This window comes from Oncorhynchus clarkii, chromosome 10 (assembly GCF_045791955.1).
Source record: "Oncorhynchus clarkii lewisi isolate Uvic-CL-2024 chromosome 10, UVic_Ocla_1.0, whole genome shotgun sequence".
NCBI lineage: Eukaryota > Metazoa > Chordata > Actinopteri > Salmoniformes > Salmonidae > Oncorhynchus > Oncorhynchus clarkii.
The window spans coordinates 77,817,687-77,842,323 of record NC_092156.1 but is presented as its reverse complement, the minus strand read 5'-3'; the positions used below and the strand labels follow the sequence as shown (position 1 = coordinate 77,842,323).

The following is a 24,637-nucleotide window of genomic DNA, read 5'->3' as shown; positions in this document are numbered from 1 at the left end:
CCTCTCTGTTTAGGGTCAGTCACAGTGGTCAGGTATTCTGCCACTGTGTCCTCTCTGTTTAGGGTCAGTCACAGTGGTCAGGTATTCTGCCACTGTGTCCTCTCTGTTTAGGGTCAGTCACAGTGGTCAGGTATTCTGCCACTGTGTCCTCTCTGTTTAGGGTCAGTCACAGTGGTCAGGTATTCTGCCACTGTGTCCTCTCTGTTTAGGGTCAGTCACAGTGGTCAGGTATTCTGCCACTGTGTCCTCTCTGTTTAGGGTCAGTCACAGTGGTCAGGTATTCTGCCACTGTGTACTCTCTGTTTAGGGTCAGTCACAGTGGTCAGGTATTCTGCCACTGTGTACTCTCTGTTTAGGGTCAGTCACAGTGGTCAGGTATTCTGCCACTGTGTCCTCTCTGTTTAGGGTCAGTCACAGTGGTCAGGTATTCTGCCACTGTGTACTCTCTGTTTAGGGTCAGTCACAGTGGTCAGGTATTCTGCCACTGTGTACTCTCTGTTTAGGGTCAGTCACAGTGGTCAGGTATTCTGCCACTGTGTCCTCTCTGTTTAGGGTCAGTCACAGTGGTCAGGTATTCTGCCACTGTGTCCTCTCTGTTTAGGGTCAGTCACAGTGGTCAGGTATTCTGCCACTGTGTCCTCTCTGTTTAGGGTCAGTCACAGTGGTCAGGTATTCTGCCACTGTGTCCTCTCTGTTTAGGGTCAGTCACAGTGGTCAGGTATTCTGCCACTGTGTCCTCTCTGTTTAGGGTCAGTCACAGTGGTCAGGTATTCTGCCACTCTCTGTTTAGGGTCAGTCACAGTGGTCAGGTATTCTGCCACTCTCTGTTTAGGGTCAGTCACAGTGGTCAGGTATTCTGCCACTCTCTGTTTAGGGTCAGTCACAGTGGTCAGGTATTCTGCCACTCTCTGTTTAGGGTCAGTCACAGTGGTCAGGTATTCTGCCACTCTCTGTTTAGGGTCAGTCACAGTGGTCAGGTATTCTGCCACTGTGTCCGCTCTGTTTAGGGTCAGTCACAGTGGTCAGGTATTCTGCCACTCTCTGTTTAGGGTCAGTCACAGTGGTCAGGTATTCTGCCACTGTGTCCTCTCTGTTTAGGGTCAGTCACAGTGGTCAGGTATTCTGCCACTGTGTCCTCTCTGTTTAGGGTCAGTCACAGTGGTCAGGTATTCTGCCACTCTCTGTTTAGGGTCAGTCACAGTGGTCAGGTATTCTGCCACTCTCTGTTTAGGGTCAGTCACAGTGGTCAGGTATTCTGCCACTCTCTGTTTAGGGTCAGTCACAGTGGTCAGGTATTCTGCCCCTGTGTCCGCTCTGTTTAGGGTCAGTCACAGTGGTCAGGTATTCTGCCACTCTCTGTTTAGGGTCAGTCACAGTGGTCAGGTATTCTGCCACTGTGTCCTCTCTGTTTAGGGTCAGTCACAGTGGTCAGGTATTCTGCCACTGTGTACTCTCTGTTTAGGGTCAGTCACAGTGGTCAGGTATTCTGCCACTGTGTACTCTCTGTTTAGGGTCAGTCACAGTGGTCAGGTATATTTTTTAAATTCTTTCCTTTGTGTCATAATTTTTGTTTTATCATGATTTGTTTTATCATGATATATCTGTCTCTCTCTCTCTCTCTATATATATATATATATATATCTGTCTCTCTCTCTCTGTCTCTGTCTCTCTTTGTCTCTCTCTATATCTCTGTCTCTCTCTCTCTCTCTCTATCTCTGTCTGTCTGTCTGTCTGTCTGTCTGTCTGTCTGTCTGTCTGTCTGTCTGTCTGTCTCTCGATCCTCTCTGTCTCTCTCACTGTCTCTCACTGTCTCTCTCCTCTTCATCTCAGAGGTGTAGGGTTCAGCTTCATCTTTGCCTGGGTATTGATGGGGCTGGTATCAGCAGGGTTTGTTGTCGGGGGCAACATTGAGAAGCTGTTCTGTGAACCGCTTGCTAACAGACAACTGTTCAAGGTACACACCTTCCCCCTTTCTCTCCCCCCTCTCCCCTCCCTCTCTCACCCTCTTTCCCCCTCTCTCATCCTCCCCTCCCTCTCTCCTCCCTCTCTCACCCTCCCCTCCTGCTCTCACCCTCTCCCCCCTCTCTCACCCTCTGACCTCGCTCTCTCCTCCTCCCTCTCTCACCCTCTCCTCCTCCCTCTCTCACCCTCCTCCTCCCTCTCTCACCCTCTCTTCCTCCCTCTCTCACCCTCTCCTCCTCCCTCTCTCACCCTCCCCTCCCTCTCTCACCCTCTCCCCCCTCTCTCTCACCCTCTGACCTCCCTCTCTCACCCTCTCCCCCCCCCTCTCTCACCCTCTCCCCCCCCCCTCTCTCACCCTCTCCTCCTCCCTCTCTCACCCTCTGACCTCCCTCTCTCACCCTCTCCTCCTCCCTCTCTCACCCTCTCCTCCTCCCTCTCTCACCCTCTGACCTCCCTCTCTCATCCTCTCCTCCTGCCTCTCTCACCCTCTGACCTCCCTCTCTCACCCTCTCCTCCTCCCTCTCTCACACTCTCTCCTCCCTCTCTCACCCTCTCCTCCTCCCTCTCTCTCAACCTCTCTTACCCTCTCCCCTCCCTCTCTCACCCTCTCGCCTCCCTCTCTCACCCTCCCCCCTCTCACCCTCTCCCCCTTCTCTCTCACCCTCTCCCCCCTCTCTCACCCTCTCCCCTCTCACCCTCTCCTCCTCCCTCTCTCTCACCCTCTCCCCCCTCTCTCTCACCCTCTCCCCTCTCTCTCATCCTCTCCTCCTCCCTCTCTCTCACCCTCTCCCCCCTCTCTCACCCTCTCCCCTCCCTCTCTCTCACCCTCTCCCCCCCTCTACCCTCTCTCACCCTCTCACCCCCTCTCTCACCCTCTCTCTCACCGTCTCCCTCCCTCACCCAGTACCTAGACACTACAGCCCTGTGTCCTCCAGTATCTAGACACTACAGCCCTGTGTCCTCCAGTATCTAAACACTACAGCCCTGTGTCCTCCAGTATCTAGACACTACAGCCCTGTGTCCTCCAGTATCTAGACACTACAGCCCTGTGTCCTCCAGTATCTAAACACTACAGCCCTGTGTCCTCCAGTACCTAGACACTACAGCCCTGTGTCCTCCAGTACCTAGACACTACAGCCCTGTGTCCTCCAGTACCTAGACACTACAGCCCTGTGTCCTCCAGTATCTAGACACTACAGCCCTGTGTCCTTCAGTATCCTAACGTGTGTGTGTGCTTGTGTTTGTGTGTGTGTGTGTGTGTGTGTGTGTGTGTAAAGATCATAGACACTCCCTATATGGTCCATCCTGCCAAGAAGAACTTCCTGCCTGGCATGCTGTTCCAGAACCCTAACATCAACCTGACTGTAGGAAGCATGTACCGGTGAGACACACACACACACACATGCACGTTAGCACGCAGACGCACACAGACCAACACACACACACACATGCACGTTAGCACACAGACGCACACAGACCAACACACACACACCATTCACATCACTGGACAGACATTAGTTCAGTTTGATTTAGTTGTTTAACTACGTGAATTCACAGTCAAATCAACAAAATACTCATTGGATTGAAAAAAAAGGACACCAATTCCCCAAAATGTCTTTACATTAGCTAGGTTTACAGTAGTTAGGATTACAGTAGCTAGGTTTACAGTAGCTAGGTTTACAGTAGTTAGGATTACAGTAGCTAGGATTACAGCAGCTAGGTTTACAGTAGCTAGGATTACAGTAGCTAGGTTTACAGTAGTTAGGATTACAGTAGCTAGGATTACAGTAGCTAGGATTACAGTAGCTAGGTTTACAGTAGCTAGGTTTACAGTAGTTAGGATTACAGTAGCTAGGTTTACAGTAGTTAGGATTACAGTAGCTAGGATTACAGCAGCTAGGTTTACAGTAGCTAGGATTACAGTAGCTAGGTTTACAGTAGTTAGGATTACAGTAGCTAGGATTACAGTAGCTAGGATTACAGTAGCTAGGATTACAGTAGCTAGGATTACAGCAGCTAGGTTTACAGTAGCTAGGATTACAGTAGCTAGGTTTACAGTAGCCAGTATTACAGTAGCTAGGTTTACAGTAGCTAGGATTACAGTAGCTAGGTTTACAGTAGCTAGGATTACAGTAGATAGGATTACAGTAGCTAGGTTTACAGTAGCTAGGTTTACAGTAGCTAGGCTTACAGTAGCTAGGATTACAGTAGCTAGGTTTACAGTAGCTAGGTTTACAGTAGCCAGTATTACAGTAGCTAGGATTACAGTAGCTAGGTTTACAGTAGCTAGGTTTACAGTAGCTAGGATTACAGTAGCTAGGTTTACAGTAGCTAGGATTACAGTAGCTAGGTTTACAGTAGCTAGGATTACAGTAGCTAGGATTACAGTAGCTAGGTTTACAGTAGTTAGGATTACAGTAGCTAGGATTACAGTAGCTAGGATTACAGTAGCTAGGTTTACAGTAGCTAGGTTTACAGAAGCTAGGTTTATCCGAGCTGGGTTTACAGTAACTAGGTTTACAGAAGATAGGTTTACAGTAGATAGGTTTACAGAAGCTAGGTTTCCAGTAGCTAGGTTTACAATAGCTAGGTTTACATAAGATAGGTTTACAGTAGCTAGGTTTACAGTAGTTTGGATTACAGAAGCTATGTTTACAGTAGCTAGGTTTACAGTAGTTTGGATTACAGAAGCTAGGTTTACAGAGGCTAGGTTTACAGAAGCTTGGTTTGCAGTAACTAGGTTTACAGAAGCTAGGTTTACAGTAGTTTGGATTACATAAACTAGGTTTAAGCTAGGTTTGGAGTACAGAAGCTATGTTTACAGTAGCTAGGTTTACAGTAGTTTGGATTACAGTAACTAGGTTTACAGAAGCTAGGTTTACAGTAGTTTGGATTACAGAAGATAGGTTTACAGTAGTTTGGATTACAGAAGGTATGTTTACAGTAGTTTTGGATTACAGAAGATAGGTTTACAGTAGTTTGGATTACAGAAACTAGGTTTACAGTAGTATGGATTACAGAAGATAAGTTTACAGTAGTTTGGATTACAGAAGCTAGGTTTACAGTAGTTTGGACTACAGAAGGTAAGTTTACAGTAGTTTGGATTACAGAAGATAGGTTTACAGTAGTTTGGATTACAGAAGCTAGGTTTACAGAACCTAGGTTTACAGTAACTAGGTTTACAGAAGCTAGGTTTACAGTAGCTTTGATTACAGAAGATAGGTTTACAGTAGTTTGGATTACAGTAGCTAGGTTTACAGAAGCTAGGTTTACAGAATATAGGTTTACAGAAGATAGGTTTACAGTAGTTTGGATTACAGAAGATAGGTTTACAGTAGTTTGGATTACAGAAGATAGGTTTACAGTAGTTTTCCACCCGGTTGGATGGAAACGTGGTCAGCCATGACTTCTTTCCATGGGTCAGGTGATTCACCCGGCTGGATGGAAACCTGGTCAGCCATGACTTCTTTCCATGGGTCAGGTGATTCACCCGGCTGGATGGTAACGTGGTCAGCCATGACTTCTTTCCATGGGTCAGGTGATTCACCCGGCTGGATGGAAACATGGTCAGCCATGACTTCTTTCCATGGGTCAGGTGATTCACCCGGCTGGATGGAAACCTGGTCAGCCATGACTTCTTTCCATGGGTCAGGTGATTCACCCGGCTGGATGGAAACCTGGTCAGCCATGACTTTTTGCAATCAGTCTTCTAAGGTTGATTCAGCGTCATCACATATCATTTATGGGCTGAAATCATGTTGAAACTGTGTGTGTGTGTGTGTGTGTGTGTGTGTGTGTGGGGGGAGACTGCTATAATAACAACAGTGTGTGTGTGTGTGTGTGTGTGTGTGTGTGTAGAGACTGCTATGATAACAACGGTGTGTGTGTGTGTAGAGACTGCTATGATAACAACGGTGTGTGTGTGTGTGCGTGTGTGTGTGTAGAGACTGCTATGATAACAACGGGCTGTACCATGCTCTGCAGCTGGAAACAATGTTCAACATCAACACCTTCCTCAAAACAACCGTGGTATGTCAGGGTCAGGGGGGGGGGGGTCTGTGTGTGTGGGGGGGGGGGCTCAGTGTGTGTGAGGGGGGGGGGGGGGGTCTGTGTGTGTGTGTGTGGGGGGGGGTCTGTGTGGGTGGGTGTGTGCGTGTGTGCGTGTGTGTGTGTGTGTGGGAGGGTCTGTGTGGGAGGGTCTGTGTGTGTGTGTGTGGGAGGGTCTGTGTGTGTGGGAGGGTCTGTGTGTGTGTGTGTGTGTGTGTGGGGTCAGTGTGTGTGTGTGTGTGAGGGGGTCTGTGTGGGAGGGTCTGTGTGTGTGTGTGTGTGTGTGGGAGGGTCTGTGTGTGTGTGTGTGGGAGAGTCTGTGTGTGTGTCTGGGGGAGGGTCTGTGTGTGTGTGTGTGTGTGTGTGTGTGTGTTTGTGTGTGTGTGTGTGTGTGTGTGTGTTACAGTTCTGCCATTGGGTTATTGTTCTAGATAAAGGGTTGAGATAGTCATTCCTAGAACTGTTACACAACCTACCATTCATAAGTGTTTTTGTATCTGTCTCTGTGCCTCTGTGTGTGTGTGTGTGTTTGTGTGTGTGTGTCTGTGTGTGTGTCTGTGTCTCTCTGTGTGTGTGTCTGTGTCTCTCTGTGTGTGTGTGTGTGTGTGTGTGTGTGTGTGTGTGTGTGTGTGTGTGTGTGTGTCTGTGTGTGTGTGTGTGTGTGTGTGTGTGTGTGTGTCTGTGTCTCTCTGTGTGTGTGTCTGTGTCTCTCTGTGTGTGTGTGTGTGTGTGTGTCTGTGTGTGTGTGTGTGTGTGTGTCTGTGTCTCTCTGTGTGTGTGTCTGTGTCTCTGTGTGTGTGTGTGTGTGTGTGTGTGTGTGTCTGTGTGTGTGTGTGTGTCAGTTTAACAAGGACCTGGTGAAGGTGTTTGACAGCGTGAGCATCGACCTCCAGAGCATTGTGTTATTGGAGCAGGATGGACGGGATAACCTGCTAACCTTCTCTAACGCTGGGATAGGAGATATTAACTATGCTGCTTACCTAGCAGAGGTATAACCCCTGACCTCTAACCCTAACCCATGAACCCTGACCCCTAACGGGATAACCTGCTAACCTTCTCTAACGCTGGGATAGGAGATATTAACTATGCTGCTTACCTAGCAGAGGTATAACCCCTGACCTCTAACCCTAACCCATGAACCCTGACCGCTAACGGGATGACCTGCTAACCTTCTCTAACGCTGGGATAGGAGATATTAACTATGCTGCTTACCTAGCAGAGGTATAACCCCTGACCTCTAACCCTAACCCATGAACCCTGACCGCTAACGGGATAACCTGCTAACCTTCTCTAACGCTGGGATAGGAGATATTAACTATGCTGCTTACCTAGCCGAGGTATAACCCCTGATCACTAAACCCAGCCCCCTAACCCCTGATCACTAAACCCTGACCCCTATCCCATGACCACTGAATCCTGACCCCTAACCCCTGATCACTAAACCCTGACCCCTAACCCATGACCACTGAACCCTGACCCCTATCCCCTGATCACTAAACCCTGACCCCTAACCCATGACCACTGAATCCTGACCCCTATCCCCTGATCACTAAACCCTGACCCCTAACCCATGACCACTGAACCCTGACCACTGAACCCTGACCCCTAACTAGAGGTCGACCGTTTAATCGGAATGGCTGATTTCAAGTTTTCATAACAATCGGAAATCGGTATTTTTGGGCGCCGATTTTATTTTTTATTTTGTATACCTTTATTTAACAGTGTTCAGAACGACAGATTTTTACCTTGTCAGCTCGGGGGATCCAGTCTTGCAACCTTACAGTTAACTAGTCCAATGCTCTAACCACCTGCCTCTCATTGCACTCCATGAGGAGCCTGCCTGTTACGCAAATGCAGTAGGTAGGCAAGGTAAGTTGCTAGCTAGCATTAAACTTATCTTATAAAAAACAATCAATCAATCATAATCACCAGTTAACTACACAGGGTTGATGATATTACTAGTTTATCTAGCGTGTCCTGCGTTGCATATAATCGATGAAACGCTGGGGGATGATTTAAAAAAAGCGCATTTGCGAAAAAAGCACAATCGTTGGACGACTGTACCGAACCATAAACACCAATGCCTTTCTTAAAATCAATACACAGAAGTATATATTTTTAAACCTGCATATTTAGCTAAAATAAATCAAGGTTAGCAGGCAATATTAACCAGGGAAATGGTGTCACTTCTCTTGTGTTCATTGCACGCAGAGTCAGGGTATATGCAACAGTTTGGGCCACCTGGCTCATTGCAAACTAAATTTGCCAGAATTTTTACGTAATTATGACATAACATTGAAGGTTGTGTAACAGGAATATTTAGACTGATGGATGCCACCCGTTAGATCAAATACGGAACGGTTCCGTATTTCACTGAAATAATAAACGTTTTGTTTTCGAAATCATAGTTTCCAGATTCGACCATATTAATGACCAAAGGCTCGTATTTCTGTGTGTTATTATGTTATAATTAAGTCTGATTTGATAGAGCAGTCTGACTGAGCAGCAGCAGGCTCGTAATCATTCATTCAAACAGCACTTCCGCGCGTTTTGCCAGCTGCTCTTCGCAAGCACCGTGCTGTTTATGACTTCAAGCCTATCAGCCTAATGGCTGGTGTAACCGATGTGAAATGGCTAGCTAGTTAGCTGGGTGTGCGCTAATAGCGTTTCAAACGTCACTCGCTCTGAGCCTTCTAGTAGTTGTTCCCCTTGCTCTGCATGGGTAACGCTGCTTCGAGGGTGGCTGTTGTCGTTGTGTTGCTGGTTCGAGCCCAGGTAGGGGCGAGGAGAGGGACGGAAGCTATACTGTTACACTGGCAATACTAAAGTGCCTATAAGAACATCCAATAGTCAAAGGTTAATGAAACACAAATGGTATAGAGGGAAATAGTCCTATAATAACTACAACCTAAAACTTCTTACCTGGGAATATTGAAGACTCATGTTAAAAGGAACCACCAGCTTTCATATGTTCTCATGTTCTGAGCAAGGAACTGAAACGTTAGCTTTCTTACATGGCACATATTGCACTTTTACTTTCTTCTCCAACACTTTGTTTTTGCATTTTTTAAACCAAATTGAACATGTTTCATTATTTATTTGAGGCTAAATAGATTTTTATTGATGTATTAAGTTAAAATAAGTGTTAATTCAGTATTGTTGTAATTGTCATTATTACAAATACATTTTTTTTTTTAATTGGCCGATTAATCGGTATCGGCTTTTTTGGTCCTCCAATAATTGGTATCGGAATTGGCGTTGAAAAATCATAATCGGTCGACCTCTACCCCTAACCCCTGACCACTGAACCCTGACCCTTAACCACTAAACCCTGATCACTAAACCCTGACCTCTAACCCCTGACCACTGAACCCTGACCCCTAACCACTAAACCCTGACCCCTAAACCCTGACCCCTAACCCCTGACCTCTAACCACTGACTCTGTGTGTGTGTAGGTGAATAAAGGTGTAACTCTGGTGGATCTGCTGTCATTTTCCAACGAGCTGGAGGCCCAGGCAGACCTTCTGGTGAGTCCCCAAGACCCTAACCCCTAACGAGCTGGAGGCCCAGGCCGACCTTCTGGTGAGTCTCCTAACCCCTAGACCCTAAGCCCTAACGAGCTGGAGGCCCAGGCCGACCTTCTGGGGAGTCCCCTTAGCCCTAGACCCTAACCCCTAGACCCTAACCCTTAGATGCTAACGAGCTGGAGGCCCAGGCCGACCTTCTGGTGAGTCTCCTAACCCCTAGACCCTAACCCCTAACGAGCTGGAGGCCCAGGCCGACCTTCTGGTGAGTCCCCTTAGCCCTAGACCCTAACCCCTAGACCCTAACCCTTAGATGCTAACGAGCTGGAGGCCCAGGCCGACCTTCTGGTGAGTCTCCTAACCCCTAACCCCTAACGAGCTGGAGGCCCAGGCCGACCTTCTTGTGAGTCCCCTAGATCCTACCCCCTAGACCCTAACCCCTGGACCCTAACCCCTAGACCTTACCCCTAGATATAGATATAGACCCTGTAACACGATATAGACCCTGTAACATGATATAGGCCTCCAAATGAATATTGATATGGTGAGGCTAAATGCTAATGCTACGTCTTGTGTGTGAATATTGATACGGTGAGGCTAAATGCTAATGCTACGTCTTGTGTGTGAATATGGATATGGTGAGGCTAAATGCTAAATCCTGTGTGTGAATATTGATATGGTGAGGCTAAATGCTAATGCTACGTCTTGTGTGTGAATATTGATATGGTGAGGCTAAATGCTAATGCTATGTCCTGTGTGTTAATATTGATATGGTGAGGCCAAATGCTAATGCTACGTCCTGTGTGTGAATATTGAGATGGTGAGGCTAAATGCTAAATCCTGTGTGTGAATATTGAGATGGTGAGGCTAAATGCTAATGCTATGTCCTGTGTGTGAATATTGAGATGGTGAGGCTAAATGCTAAATCCTGTGTGTGAATATTGAGATGGTGAGGCTAAATGCTAATGCTATGTCCTGTGTGTTAATATTGAGATGGTGAGGCTAAATGCTAATGCTACGTCTTGTGTGTTAATATGGATATGGTGAGAATAAATGCTAAACGCTACGTCCCGTGTGTTTGTGTGTAGCCGCGGGGAGCTCTAGAGAATGCTTTGAAGGGTCATGCCAGCAGCATACGACAGATCCACAGAGAACAGGTCGTCCCTATGGAGCAGGCCATGGTAAACCCACACACCCCGACGCGCACACACTCACACACACACGTACTCACATATACACACTCACACACACACACACACACACACACACACACACACACACACACGTACTCACACACACACACACACACACACACACGTACTCACATAAGTACTCACATACACACACACATATACACACGTAAACAGTCTTTCTCCCAAAGACCTGGTAAGAGACAGCTTGACTGATTTCTGTTCTTCCCCAACGTCTGTCTGTCTCTCTCTCTCTCTCTCTCTCTCTCTCTCTCTCTCTCTCTCTCTCTCTCTCTCTCTCTCTCTCTCTGTCTCTCTCTCTGTCTCTCTCTCTCTGTCTCTGTCTCTCTCTATGTTCCTGCTGTTCTCTCTCTCTCTCTCTCTCTCTCTCTCTCTCTCTCTCTCTCTCTATGTTCCTGCTGTTCTCTCTCTCTCTCTCTCTCTCTCTATGTTCCTGCTGTTCTCTCTCTCTCTTCTTGTCTTTCTTTCTCACTAATATTCACATATAAATGGTGGCCCAGAAATTTGTCCGAGCGCGGGTAAGCTTGGTGTCTGTGTGTAGTTTGTGTATATTTCTACACAGAGCCTTCAGAAACTATTCACACCCCTTGACTTTGTTGTTGTGTTACAGCCTGAATTTAAAATGGATGACATTTAGATTTGGTATCAGTGGCCTAAACACAATAGCCCATAATATCGAAGTGGAATAATGTTGTTGTTTTTTCAAAATGTTTACAAAGTAATTAAAAATGAAAAGCTGAAACGTCTTGAGTCGATAAGTATTCAACCCCTTTGTTGTTGTGGCCTTAATAAGTTCAGGAGTAAAAATGTGCTGAACAAGTCACGTTTTAAGTTGCATAGACTCACTCTGTGTACAATGATAGTGTTTAACATGTTTTTTTAATGACTACCTCATCTCTGTACCCCACACATACAAGTACACTATATATACAAAAGTGTCATTATTACTGTTTGTGTAACACAACATTAGGTTCCTCAGTCCAGCAGTGAATTTATAACACAGATTCAACCACAAAGACCAGGGAGGTTTTCCAATGCCTCGCAAAGAAGGGCTCCTATTGGACGGTGTATCAATACACCCAGTCACTACGAAGATACAGGCGTCCTTCCTAACTCAGTTGCCGGAGAGGAAGGAAACCACTCAGGGATTTCACCATGAGGCGAATTTTGACTTTAAAACAGTTAGAGAGTTTAGTGGCTGTCATAGGAGAAAACTGAGGATGGATCAACAACATTTGCAGTTACTTCACAATACTAATTGACAGAGGGAAAAGAAGGAAACCTGTATAGAATAAAAATACTCCAAAACATGTATCCTGTTTGCAACAAGGTACTAAAGTAATACTGCAAAACATGCATAATGTTTGCAACAAGGTACTAAAGTAATACTGCAAAACATGCATAATGTTTGCAACAAGGTACTAAAGTAATACTGCAAAACATGCATAATGTTTGCAACAAGGTACTAAAGTAATACTGCAAAACATGCATAATGTTTGCAACAAGACACTAAAGTAATACTGCAAAACATGTGGCAAAGCAAATAACTTTTTGTCTTGAATACAAAGTGTTGTTTGGGGCAAATCAAATACAACACATTACTGAGAATTGCTCTCCATATGTTCAAGCATAGTGGTGGCTGCATCATGTTATGGGTATGCTTGTAATTGTTAACGATGAGGGAGTTTTTCAGGATAAAAGAGAAACGGAATGGAGCTAAGCACAGGCAAAATCCTAGAGGAAAACCTGGTTCAGTCTGCTTTCCACCAGACACTGGGAGATGAATTCACCTTTCAGCAGGACAATAACCTAAAACACAAGGCCAAATCTACACTGGAGTTGCTTACCAAGAAGACAGTGAATGATCCTGAGTGGAATAGTTACACTTTTGACTTAAATCTACTTGAACATCTGTGGAAAAATCCTGGAAATGGTTGTCTAGCAATGATCAACAACCAATGTGAAAGAACTTGAAGAATATTTTAAAGAATAATGGGCAAATGTTGCACAATCCAGGTGTAGAAAGAGCTTAGAGACTTACCCAGAAAGACTCACAGCTGTAATGACTCTTAGAGACTTAGCCAGAAAGACTCACAGCTGTAATCACTCTTAGAGACTTAGCCAGAAAGACTCACAGCTGTAATCACTCTTAGAGACTTAGCCAGAAAGACTTACAGCTGTAATCACTCTTAGAGACTTACCCAGAAAGACTCACAGCTGTAATCACTCTTAGAGACTTAGCCAGAAAGACTCACAGCTGTAATCACTCTTAGAGACTTAGCCAGAAAGACTCACAGCTGTAATCACTCTTAGAGACTTAGCCAGAAAGACTCACAGCTGTAATCACTCTTAGAGACTTAGCCAGAAAGACTCACAGCTGTAATCACTCTTAGAGACGTACCCAGAAAGACTCACAGCTGTAATGACTCTTAGAGACTTACCCAGAAAACTGTAATCACTGCCAGAGGTGCTTCTACTAAGTATTGACTCAGGGGTGTGAATACTTATGTGCATTAGATATTTCTGTATTTCATTTTCAATAAATGTTTTAACATTTCTCAAAACATGTTTTTAATTTGTCATTATGGGGTTTTGTGTATCGATGGGTGAGAATAAAACATATATTTAATCCATTTTGAATTTAAATTGTAAGACAGCTAAATGTGAAATAAGTCAAGGGTTATACTTTCTGTGTGTGTGTATACAGTACCAGTCAACGGTTCTGAACAGTGTTGTGTATATACAGTACCAGTCAACGGTTCTGAACAGTGTTGTGTATATACAGTACCAGTCAACGGTTCTGAACAGTGTTGTATATATACAGTACCAGTCAACGGTTCTGAACAGTGTTGTATATATACAGTACCAGTCAACGGTTCTGAACAGTGTTGTATATATACAGTACCAGTCAACGGTTCTGAACAGTGTTGTGTATATACAGTACCAGTCAACGGTTCTGAACAGTGTTGTGTATATACAGTACCAGTCAACGGTTCTGAACAGTGTTGTATATATACAGTACCAGTCAACGGTTCTGAACAGTGTTGTATATATACAGTACCAGTCAACGGTTCTGAACAGTGTTGTGTATATACAGTACCAGTCAACGGTTCTGAACAGTGTTGTGTATATACAGTACCAGTCAACGGTTCTGAACAGTGTTGTGTATATACAGTACCAGTCAACGGTTCTGAACAGTGTTGTGTATATACAGTACCAGTCAACGGTTCTGAACAGTGTTGTATATATACAGTACCAGTCAACGGTTTGGACACACCTACTCATTCAATGATGCTGTTGTTCTGAGCAGTGTTGTGTTTTTGTGTTGTAATACGCTGTGGTACTCGGTGTGTGTTGTGATGTTGTTGTTCTGAGCAGTGTTGTGTTTTTGTGTTGTAATACGCTGTGGTACTCGGTGTGTGTTGTGATGTTGTTGTTCTGAGCAGTGTTGTGTATTTGTGTGAGAGAAAATAAATGGTATTTGTGTTATTATTGGTTATTACCGATTTGCATTTTTCTATTCGTTTTAAAATGTTTTTATTTTATTTTTTAAACTTCCGTTTAGCTTCAGTTAGTTTTCAGACTTGATTTGCTACTTTTTATTAACTTTTAGTTTTGAGGCAGTAATACAGAAGGTGATCGTCAGATCAATGGTTAGTTTAGGTTTCAATGATACAGTAATGATCAATGGATTTAAAATGAATAGCACTGAGACTGGTGAAACACACATGGTGGAAGGGAACTATCTCTCATGTTTACACCAACCCAATGCTTCTTTAGGAGTACATGTAAGAAGAATGAAGTTAGCAACCCAGATCATTGTTTCCCTGTTAGCTAGTGAGCTATCTGTAGAGATCTATCTGAAACATGGCCCTCTTCAGTAACTAGACCTATCTGAAACATGGCCCTCTTCAGTAACTAGACCTATCTGAAACATGGCCCTCTTCAGTAACTAGACCTATCTGAAACATGGCCAGATTCAGTAACTAGATCTATCTGAAACATGGCCCACTTCAGTAACTAGACATATCTGAAACATGGCCCTCTTCAGTAACTAGACCTATCTGAAACATGGCCCTATTCAGTAACTAGACCTATCTGAAACATGGCCAGATTCAGTAACTAGACCTATCTGAAACATGGCCCACTTCAGTAACTAGACATATCTGAAACATGGCCCTCTTCAGTAACTAGACCTATCTGAAACATGGCCCTCTTCAGTAACTAGACCTATCTGAAACATGGCCCTCTTCAGTAACTAGATCTATCTGAAACATGGCCCTATTCAGTAACTAGACCTATCTGAAACATGGCCAGATTCAGTAACTAGATCTATCTGAAACATGGCCCTATTCAGTAACTAGACCTATCTGAAACATGGCCCACTTCAGTAACTAGACATATCTGAAACATGGCCCTCTTCAGTAACTAGACCTATCTGAAACATGGCCCTATTTCGTAACTAGACCCATCTGAAACATGGCCTCTCCTGGCAGCATTTACCTGCCAGATTCAGTAACTAGACCCATCTGAAACATGGCCCTCTTCAGTAACTAGACCCATCTGAAACATGGCCTCTCCTGGCAGCATTTACCTGCCAGATTCCGTAACTAGACCCATCTGAAACATGGCCCACTTCAGTAACTAGACCTATCTGAAACATGGCCTTTACCTGGCAGCATTTACCTGCCAGATTCAGTAACTAGACCCATCTGAAACATGGCCTCTCCTGGCAGCATTTACCTGCCAGATTCAGTAACTAGACCCATCTGAAACATGGCCAGATTCAGTAACTAGACCCATCTGAAACATGGCCTTCTCCTCTCTTCCAGAGCACCCTCAGCCAGAGCATCCGGCTACTGCAGAGGACAGCTAAGGAACTACCTGTGAGGACACACACACACACACACACACACACACACACATACACATACACACACACACACACACACATACACATACACATACACATACACACACACATACACACACACACACACACACACACACACACCCTAACTCACCTGTCTCTCTCAGGTGAAGGTGACTAACGTCCTTAGTGCCATCGACGAAGCAGAGTACCTCATCACACACAACGCTTCACGCGTGGTTAAACAGGTAAACGCACTACAGACAGACAGACAGACAGACAGACAGACAGACAGACAGACACTCTAAACAACCTCTCGTTGTCCTGCAGGAGAGAGATGTGTACATGCAGAGCCTGGTTGGATACTTCAGACAGTACACAGACTGGGTCAAAAACTCTGTAAGTTATCAAGTTAGAGTTATATACTGCCGTTCTGAAGTTCGGGGTCACTAGAAGGCAGTGGAACACAGGAGTGATGGTTGCTGATACTGGGCCTCTGTAGATATTCCATTAAACATCAGCCGTTTCCAGCTACAATAGTCATTTACAACATTAACAATGTCTACACTGTATTTCTGATCAATTTGATGTTATTTAATGGACAAAAACATTTCTTTAAAAAACAAGGATGTTTCTAAGTGACCCTGTCACGCCCTGACCATAGTTTACTTTGTATTTTCTATGTTTTGATTGGTCAGGGTGTGATCTGAGTGGGTATTCTATGTTTCATGTCTTGTTTGTCTATTTCTATGTTCAGCCTGATATGGTTCTCAGTCAGAGGCAGGTGTTCGTCATTGTCTCTGATTGGGAACCATATTTAGGTAGCCTGGGTTTCACTGTGTGTTTGTGGGTGATTGTTCCTGTCTCTGTGTTTTTTCACCAGATAGGCTGTTTAGGTTTTCGTTACGTTTTGTTTTGTAGTATTGTATTGGAGATTCGTGTTTCGTATTATTAATAAACATGGATCGTAAACCACACGCTGCATTTTGGTCCGACTCACCTTCTCATACAGAAAACCGTTACAGACCCCAAACTTATGAATGCTAGTGTGTATATATATATATATATCTATATATATACGTTTTTCACAATTCCTGACATTTAATCTTAGTAAAAATTCCCTGGTTTAGGTCAGTTAGGATCATCACTTTATTTTAAGAATGTGAAATGTCAGAATAATAGTAGAGAGAATAGAACATCTGTGGGCAGAACTGAAAAAGCATGTTTGAGCAAGGAGGCCTACAAACCTGACTCAGTTACACCAGCTCTGTCAGGAGGCCTACAAACCTGACTCAGTTACACCAGCTCTATCAGGAGGCCTACAAACCTGACTCAGTTACACCAGCTCTGTCAGGAGGCCTACAAACCTGACTCAGTTACACCAGCTCTGTCAGGAGGCCTACAAACCTGACTCAGTTACACCAGCTCTGTCAGGAGGCCTACAAACCTGACTCAGTTACACCAGCTCTGTCAGGAGGCCTACAAACCTGACTCAGTTACACCAGCTCTGTCAGGAGGCCTACAAACCTGACTCAGTTACACCAGCTCTGTCAGGAGGCCTACAAACCTGACTCAGTTACACCAGCTCTGTCAGGAGGCCTACAAACCTGACTCAGTTACACCAGCTCTGTCAGGAGGCCTACAAACCTGACTCAGTTACACCAGCTCTGTCAGGAGGCCTACAAACCTGACTCAGTTACACCAGCTCTGTCAGGAGGCCTACAAACCTGACTCAGTTACACCAGCTCTGTCTGGAGGTCTACAAACCTGACTCAGTTACACCAGCTCTGTCAGGAGGCCTACCAACCTGACTCAGTTACACCAGCTCTGTCAGGAGGCCTACCAACCTGACTCAGTTGCACCAGCTCTGTCAGGAGGAATGGGACAAAATTCACCCAACTTATTGTGGGAAGCTTGTGGAAGGCTACCCAAAACATTTGACCCAAATTAAACAATTTAAAGGCAATGCTACCAAATACTAATTGAGTGTGTGTAAACTTCTGACCCACTGGGAATGTGATGAAATAAATAAAAGCTGAAATAAATCATTCTCTCTAATATTATTCTGTACACTATTGTTCTGTTTAGCTAGATCTGTACCTCTCCTCCAGTCCCTCCAGTCGTAACCTCTCCTCCATAATGTAATGTATCCTAGCTGACAGGGGAGGTGTCTCAGTGTCAGCCCATCAGTAACCTCCATAATGTAATGTATCCTAGCTGACAGGGGAGGTGTCTCAGTGTCAGCCCATCAGTAACCTCTCCTCCATAATGTAATGTGTCCTAGCTGACAGGGGAGGTGTCTCAGTGTCAGCCCATCAGTAACCTCTCCTCCATAATGTAATGTGTCCTAGCTGACAGGGGAGGTGTCTCAGTGTCAGCCCATCAGTAACCTCTCCTCCATAATGTAATGTGTCCTAGCTGACAGGGGAGGTGTCTCAGTGTCAGCCCATCAGTAACCTCTCCTCCATAATGTAATGTGTCCTAGCTGACAGGGGAGGTGTCTCAGTGTCAGCCCATCAGTAATCTCTCCTCCATAATGTAATGTATCCTAGCTGACAGGGGAGGTGTCTCAGTGTCAGCCCATCAGTAACCTCTCCTCCATAATGTAATGTGTCCTAGCTGACAGGGGAGGTGTCTCAGTGTCAGCCCATCAGTAACCTCTCCTCCATAATGTAATGTATCCTAGCTGACAGGGGAGGTGTCTCAGTGTCACCCATCAGTAACCTCCATAATGTAATGTGTCCTAGCTGACAGGGGAGGTGTCTCAGTGTCAGCCCATCAGTAACCTCTCCTCCATAATGTAATGTATCCTAGCTGACAGGGGAGGTGTCTCAGTGTCAGCCCATCAGTAACCTCTCCTCCATAATGTAATGTGTCCTAGCTGACAGGGGAGGTGTCTCAGTGTCAGCCCATCAGTAACCTCTCCTCCATAATGTAATGTGTCCTAGCTGACAGGGGAGGTGTCTCAGTGTCAGCCCATCAGTAACCTCTCCTCCATAATGTAATGTGTCCTAGCTGACAGGGGAGGTGTCTCAGTGTCAGCCCATCAGTAACCTCTCCTCCATAATGTAATGTATCCTAGCTGACAGGGGAGGTGTCTCAGTGTCAGCCCATCAGTAACCTCCATAATGTAATGTGTCCTAGCTGACAGGGGAGGTGTCTCAGTGTCAGCCCATCAGTAACCTCTCCTCCATAATGTAATGTGTCCTAGCTGACAGGGGAGGTGTCTCAGTGTCAGCCCATCAGTAACCTCTCCTCCATAATGTAATGTATCCTAGCTGACAGGGGAGGTGTCTCAGTGTCAGCCCATCAGTAACCTCTCCTCCATAATGTAATGTATCCTAGCTGACAGGGGAGGTGTCTCAGTGTCAGCCCATCAGTAACCTCTCCTCCATAATGTAATGTATCCTAGCTGACAGGGGAGGTGTCTCAGTGTCAGCCCATCAGTAACCTCCATAATGTAATGTGTCCTAGCTGACAGGGGAGGTGTCTCAGTGTCAGCCCATCAGTAACCTCCATAATGTAATGTATCCTAGCTGACAGGGGAGGTGTCTCAGTGTCAGCCCATCAGTAACCTCTCCTCCATAATGTAATGTGTCCTAGCTGACAGGGGAGGTGTCTCAGTGTCAGCCCATCAGTAACCTCCATAATGTAATGTGTCCTAGCTGACAGGGGAGGTGTCTCAGTGTCAGCCCATCAGTAACCTCCATAATGTAATGTGTCCTAGCTGACAGGGGAGGTGTCTCAGTGTCAGCCCATCAGTAACCTCTCCTCCATAATGTAATGTGTCCTTGCTGACAGGGGAGGTGTCTCAGTGTCAGCCCATCAGTAACCTCTCCTCCATAATGTAATGTGTCCTAGCTGACAGGGGAGGTGTCTCAGTGTAAGCCCATCAGTAACATCATTGACTCCATGGAGATCGTTGCCTGCAGCTTCATAGTCGACTCAGTGGTAAGATACACAGGAGCTGTTTGTTTGTGTCGGTGTGTGTGTGTGTTGGTGTGTGCTGTGTGTGTTTGTCAGTATGTGCTGTGTGTGTTTGTGTATGTGTCGGTATGTGCTATGGGTGTTTGTGTCGGTGTGTGCTGTGTGTGTTTGGGTCGGTGTGTGTGATGTGTGTGTAGGTATGTGCTGTGTGTCGGTGTGTGCTGTGTGTCGGTGTGTGTATTGGTATGTGCTGTGTGTGTTGGTGTTTCTGTGTGTGAGTGTGAGGTTATATCTATGTGTGTGTTGTTCTGGTTTGGTCTGAGTTAAGATTATGTATCTCTGTGTCTTATAGAACACGTTCTGGTTCGGTCTGGGTGGTTGCTGTGTGTTCCTGGTTCCCAGCATCATCCTGTCAGTCAAACTGGCCAAGTACTACAGGAGGATGGATACGGAGGATGTGTTTGAAGAGTAGGTACACACACACACACACACACACACACACACACAGAGAGAGAGACACACACTTCTCTAGTGGCTATTTTCTAGTCTTGAAAACGCCGATCCAGCATTGACTAGGATCTGGTTTCAAATGACCACAAAGGGAAAACAACAGGGTGGGTCCTCTTCATGACAGACAACTCTCCCAACCAATCACGAGGCAGACATGACAGACAACTCTCCCAACAAATCAAGAGGCAGACATGACAGACAACTCTCCCAACAAATCACGAGGCAGACATGACAAACAACTCTCCCAACAAATCAAGAGGCAGACATGCCAGACAACTCTCCCAACAAGTCACGAGGCAAACATGACAGACAACTCTCCCAACAAATCACGAGGCAGACATGACAGACAACTTTCCCAACAAATCATGAGGCAGACATGACAGACAACTCTCCCAACAAATCACGAGGCAGAGTTGCCACAGGACCCCACCACAACAGGTGAATGATCTCCACAAATCAAGGTTGCTTGGACCAATGGGGAGCCACAAGAGTCAACAGCAAGCCCCTGAGGCGCACCCTCTCCAACGACGGCTGAATCAGCTTCACGGGAGGAAATGTGTAAAGGAGGATCCGAGGCCAGTGAAGTGCTCGACTCCCTCATCGAGGAAAAACAGACGACAATGAAAGTTGTGTAATGTGATGTCTAAAGATCGGCCCGGCCCTGCTGAAGAGTTCCCTTATCTGGGAGACCACCACCCCTGAGAGTGGAGGCTAATCTGCACCCAAATTGAGGCAACCGGCGACATGTGTTTCCCGAAGTGAAAGCATGTGCACACTGCTCCCAAGTTTAGGAGGTAGACCGAGTCTCTCCCCGTCCCCATTGATGCACGCCACCACTGGCCCGACCAAAGCAGGGGAAAGCGCCTTAGTGTCAGATAGACCGTTAGGATCTCTGGGTAATTGATATGCAGTGCGATCCACACCAATGTTGATACCCCCAGAATCGGTTGCCTTTCTAACAGCGCACCCACGCTCAGAGGAAAGTGCCTTAGTGTTAGATATACTGTTAGGATCTCTGGGTAATTGATATGCAGTGCGATCCACACCAATGTTGATACCCCCAGAATCGGTTGCCTTTCTAACAGCGCACCCCACCCTCAGGGGAAAGCGCCTTAGTGTCAGATATACCGTTAGGATCTCTGGGTAATTGATATGCAGTGCGATCCACACCAATGTCGATACCCCCAGAATCGGTTGCCTTTCTTACAGCGCACCCCACCCTCAGGGGAATGTGTCTGTTGCGATCACCTTGTGCGATACAACTGAGTCCATGGGAGCCCCCTGACAACAGCAGAGGGTCCCAGCACTGGTTCATGGCCCATAGACCTGACACCCAAAGTGACCGGCTTAGGCTGCGAAATGCATCCAGGTGAGTGGTTAGCTCTCAGCGCTGGAAGGGCCACATGAACAATAGCCCCATGGGAACAACTTACATCACAGAAGCCATTGTCCCCAGTAGAAGTAGGGCGTAGGCCCTGGCAACAACGCCCTTTGTGACATAACCAAAGTTTGACTGAGCAGAGCCGGAACTCAGACACCCTCTGTGGGGATAGAAAAGCATGATACGCAAGTGAGTCTAGCTCAGGACCTAGAAACAGAATGTGCTGATGTGGAGTCAGACAGGTAACTTTTCTGGTTTCTTTGGAAGACTAGAGACTGAATACGGGACAGTAGAATGGATGTGTGTTACATTCCTTGCTCCCTTGACGACTCCGGAGGCGGCTTGTGAGCGTTGTGAGTTTGTAGACTCTGAGGTGCTTGTGAGCGTTGTGAGTTTGTAGACTCTGAGGTGCTTGCTGAGGGCACATAGGTCTAGAATGGGACGTGAAGTCCTCTCCCTTTTCGGAACCAGGAAATACCGGCTGCACCAGCCATCTTGGATCTTCAACGGATTGCCTGCTTCTGGAGACGGGAGGATATTTCCTCCCTCAAAACAGGCGCTGAAGCCTCGGGAATAGTCGGCCTGATGACGCTGCAGAAGCGTGGAGGGACGAACAACAAGTTGTAGCCTGTACCCCGACATCACTGTTCACGTAACCTAACTTAGCAGGCATAAAAAAGAAAAGCCAGAAACTAGGTCCCCTACATCCTGGTTTTGACTAGAAGAAAAATAACTGTCGGGGAGGTTCTGTTCTGTTCAACCAATCTAGTAAATGAGTATCAACTTGGAGTGATGCTTTGTTAATGTCCAAAAGCAGAAGTCACGTCATAGGCTCTCTCTCCATTTCCCCTGAAAAGCCGGAACATCTGGCTGTTGGGGACCCTGCAGAGGCTACTATTCGTATGATCCAGGGCGACACTGCGCATGCCCGCCATTGGTCAGAGCAGACAGTGAGCCTCCCATGACTCTGAAGGGGCGGGACACCACTTTGTGGACTGGGAGAGATTGGAATTGGAAAAATAACCACCACTCTTGACAACTCTGAGTCTGAACATGGAGAAGGGACCCTTTTCATTGAACTGCAGGAGACACACGTTTTAAAACCCGTGAACACTGCGGAACTCAGGGTTGAAGAAACTGTATTGTGCCAAGGTTTGCCTAAAGCCCGGCCCACTCTGGGTACCAGGGCTCAGTGATCAGTGACGTACCCTGATTGGCCACTTGGGGGTACTGTTGTCACAACGAGCCTCACTCGGTTAAGGCGGTAAGACGGTAACCGGCCGGCACCCAGCACTGGTAGAGACAACAATACTTCAGCCTCAACTGTCAGTAAGAGTGTCCATGATTAAGTCTTTTAATGAAGAGATTGAGATAAGTGTTTGATGAGTGTTTGTTGCAGCTCGTTCCAGTCGCTAGCTTCAGCGAACTGAAAAGACGAGCGACCCAGGGAAGAGAGGCAAGCGGTGGGGCTTACCCACCGAGCCTGGCCGCCCTCTGTCTTCGGATAGCCACCCGTAACCGGCAACAGAGCGTACATGAGCCGGGTTGAGCCGGGCAGCACAGACCTCACGCTCAGGCAGACATACCGCAACTATGACTCAGCCAAGGTACGAGCACCCAGGAGAGGAAGTCAGTATCAGAAATACCAAGGCCCCTCAAGAATGCTACAGGATTGTCAAGAGAACCTGTGCCGTGGAGTTTGGGAACAGCTGGGGACTGATACCGTTTCCTAGTCCACTGCCACTGATACCGTCCCCTAGTCCCAGTCCACTGCTACTGATACCGTCTCCCAGTCTCCTAGTCCCCTAGTCTCCTAGTCCCCTAGTCTCTTGTCCCCTAGTCTCCTAGTCCCCTAGTCTCCCAGTCCCCTAGTCTCCCAGTCTCCTAGGCCCCTAGTCTCCCAGTCTCCTAGTCCCACACAAACTGATTAGAGCACCACGAAGCATCTCTTCTGTCCTTCTCTTTCTGTCATTGGTCTCTCTTTTATTCTTTCTCTCCTTCTCTACCTCTCTCCTCCTCTCCTCTCTCCTCCCCTCTTCTCTCCTCCCCTCTTGTCTCTCCCCTCCTCCCCTCCTCTCTCCCTCCCTCACTCCTTGTGTATTTTGATGCTGTTAATAAATGTTCTGTTCTCTTCCTCAGGGGCCAAGAAAACTGGTAGAGAAACAAAGGTGGGAAAGAGAACAAAACAACAACAACCCAAGAAGACAGAACTCTGCTGATCTCCGCCCCACAACAACCTGATTGGATAAGGACCTTAGCTGCCAGCCAATTACAGTAGCCCAAATGATGCCCTGTACGTTCCATCGCCCAATCACAACACTAGTTCTGTCTGACATCACCGTAGTTTCTGAACATTTCACCTGTGTGAACGTGTTGGTGGATTATTTCTAGATAGGTGATTTGATATATCAGAGTTATTATAGACACGTGTTCTGTTTGTTTCTACTCAGCTGGAACCACTGACTCATCTCAATTTGATATATCAGAGTTATTATAGACACGTGTTCTGTTTGTTTCTACTCAGCTGGAACCACTGACTCATCTCAATGACTTGTACATTTTATACGCTTTCAACACCTTTGAAAGTTTTATATATTTTTTAATATAATATGTTAGCATGTTAGCGGACGCTAGCTACCAAACCATGTTAGCATGTTAGCGGACACTAGCTACAAAACCATGTTAGCATGTTAGCTAGCGGACGCTAGCTGCTTGTTGTTTGACAGCTGTAACCATCGCATTGACTGTGATGTCATATCGGTGATGTCAGGACTGTGATGTCACGACTGATGTCACTGCAGGCTCTGAATCTGTGAATAAAGATGTCAGTTCGCTGAGTTACGCCGTCTCCACTGTCTTTCGTCCTGCTGTCTGTCTGTCCGTCCATCTATACATAAACTCAGCAACAAACAAAAAAATGTCCTCTCACCGTCAACTGCGTTTATTTTCAGCAAACTTAACATGTGTAAATGTTTGTATGAACATAACAAGATTCAACAACTGAGACATAAACTGAACAAGTTCCACAGACATGTGACTAACAGAAATGCAATAATGTGTCCCTGAACAAAGAGGGGGGGGGGGGTCAAAATCAAAAGTAACAGTCAGTATCTGGTGTGGCCACCAGCTGCATTAAGTACTGCAGTGCATCTCCTCCCCAGTTAGCTAACATAACATCCCTCTGTTATAGCCAGCTAGCTAACA

General features: G+C 46.1%; 1 protein-coding gene across 1 annotated transcript in view; it reads left to right on the top strand.

Moving 5' to 3' along the window:
- LOC139419165 (prominin-1-A-like) overlaps positions 1 to 24,274 on the top strand; it is a 58,798-nt gene extending 34,524 nt beyond the window's left edge. The window contains exons 14-25 of the mRNA XM_071169147.1: positions 1,831 to 1,954; positions 3,240 to 3,343; positions 5,907 to 5,991; positions 6,852 to 6,998; positions 9,466 to 9,537; positions 10,623 to 10,715; positions 15,578 to 15,631; positions 15,783 to 15,863; positions 15,946 to 16,014; positions 19,477 to 19,566; positions 19,895 to 20,010; positions 23,573 to 24,274. Coding sequence (XP_071025248.1) covers positions 1,831 to 1,954; positions 3,240 to 3,343; positions 5,907 to 5,991; positions 6,852 to 6,998; positions 9,466 to 9,537; positions 10,623 to 10,715; positions 15,578 to 15,631; positions 15,783 to 15,863; positions 15,946 to 16,014; positions 19,477 to 19,566; positions 19,895 to 20,010; positions 23,573 to 23,591 — 1,054 coding nt within the window. The 3' untranslated portion in view covers positions 23,592 to 24,274. The remainder of the gene's footprint in view (positions 1 to 1,830; positions 1,955 to 3,239; positions 3,344 to 5,906; positions 5,992 to 6,851; positions 6,999 to 9,465; positions 9,538 to 10,622; positions 10,716 to 15,577; positions 15,632 to 15,782; positions 15,864 to 15,945; positions 16,015 to 19,476; positions 19,567 to 19,894; positions 20,011 to 23,572) is intronic.
- Positions 24,275 to 24,637: the final 363 nt, after the last annotated feature.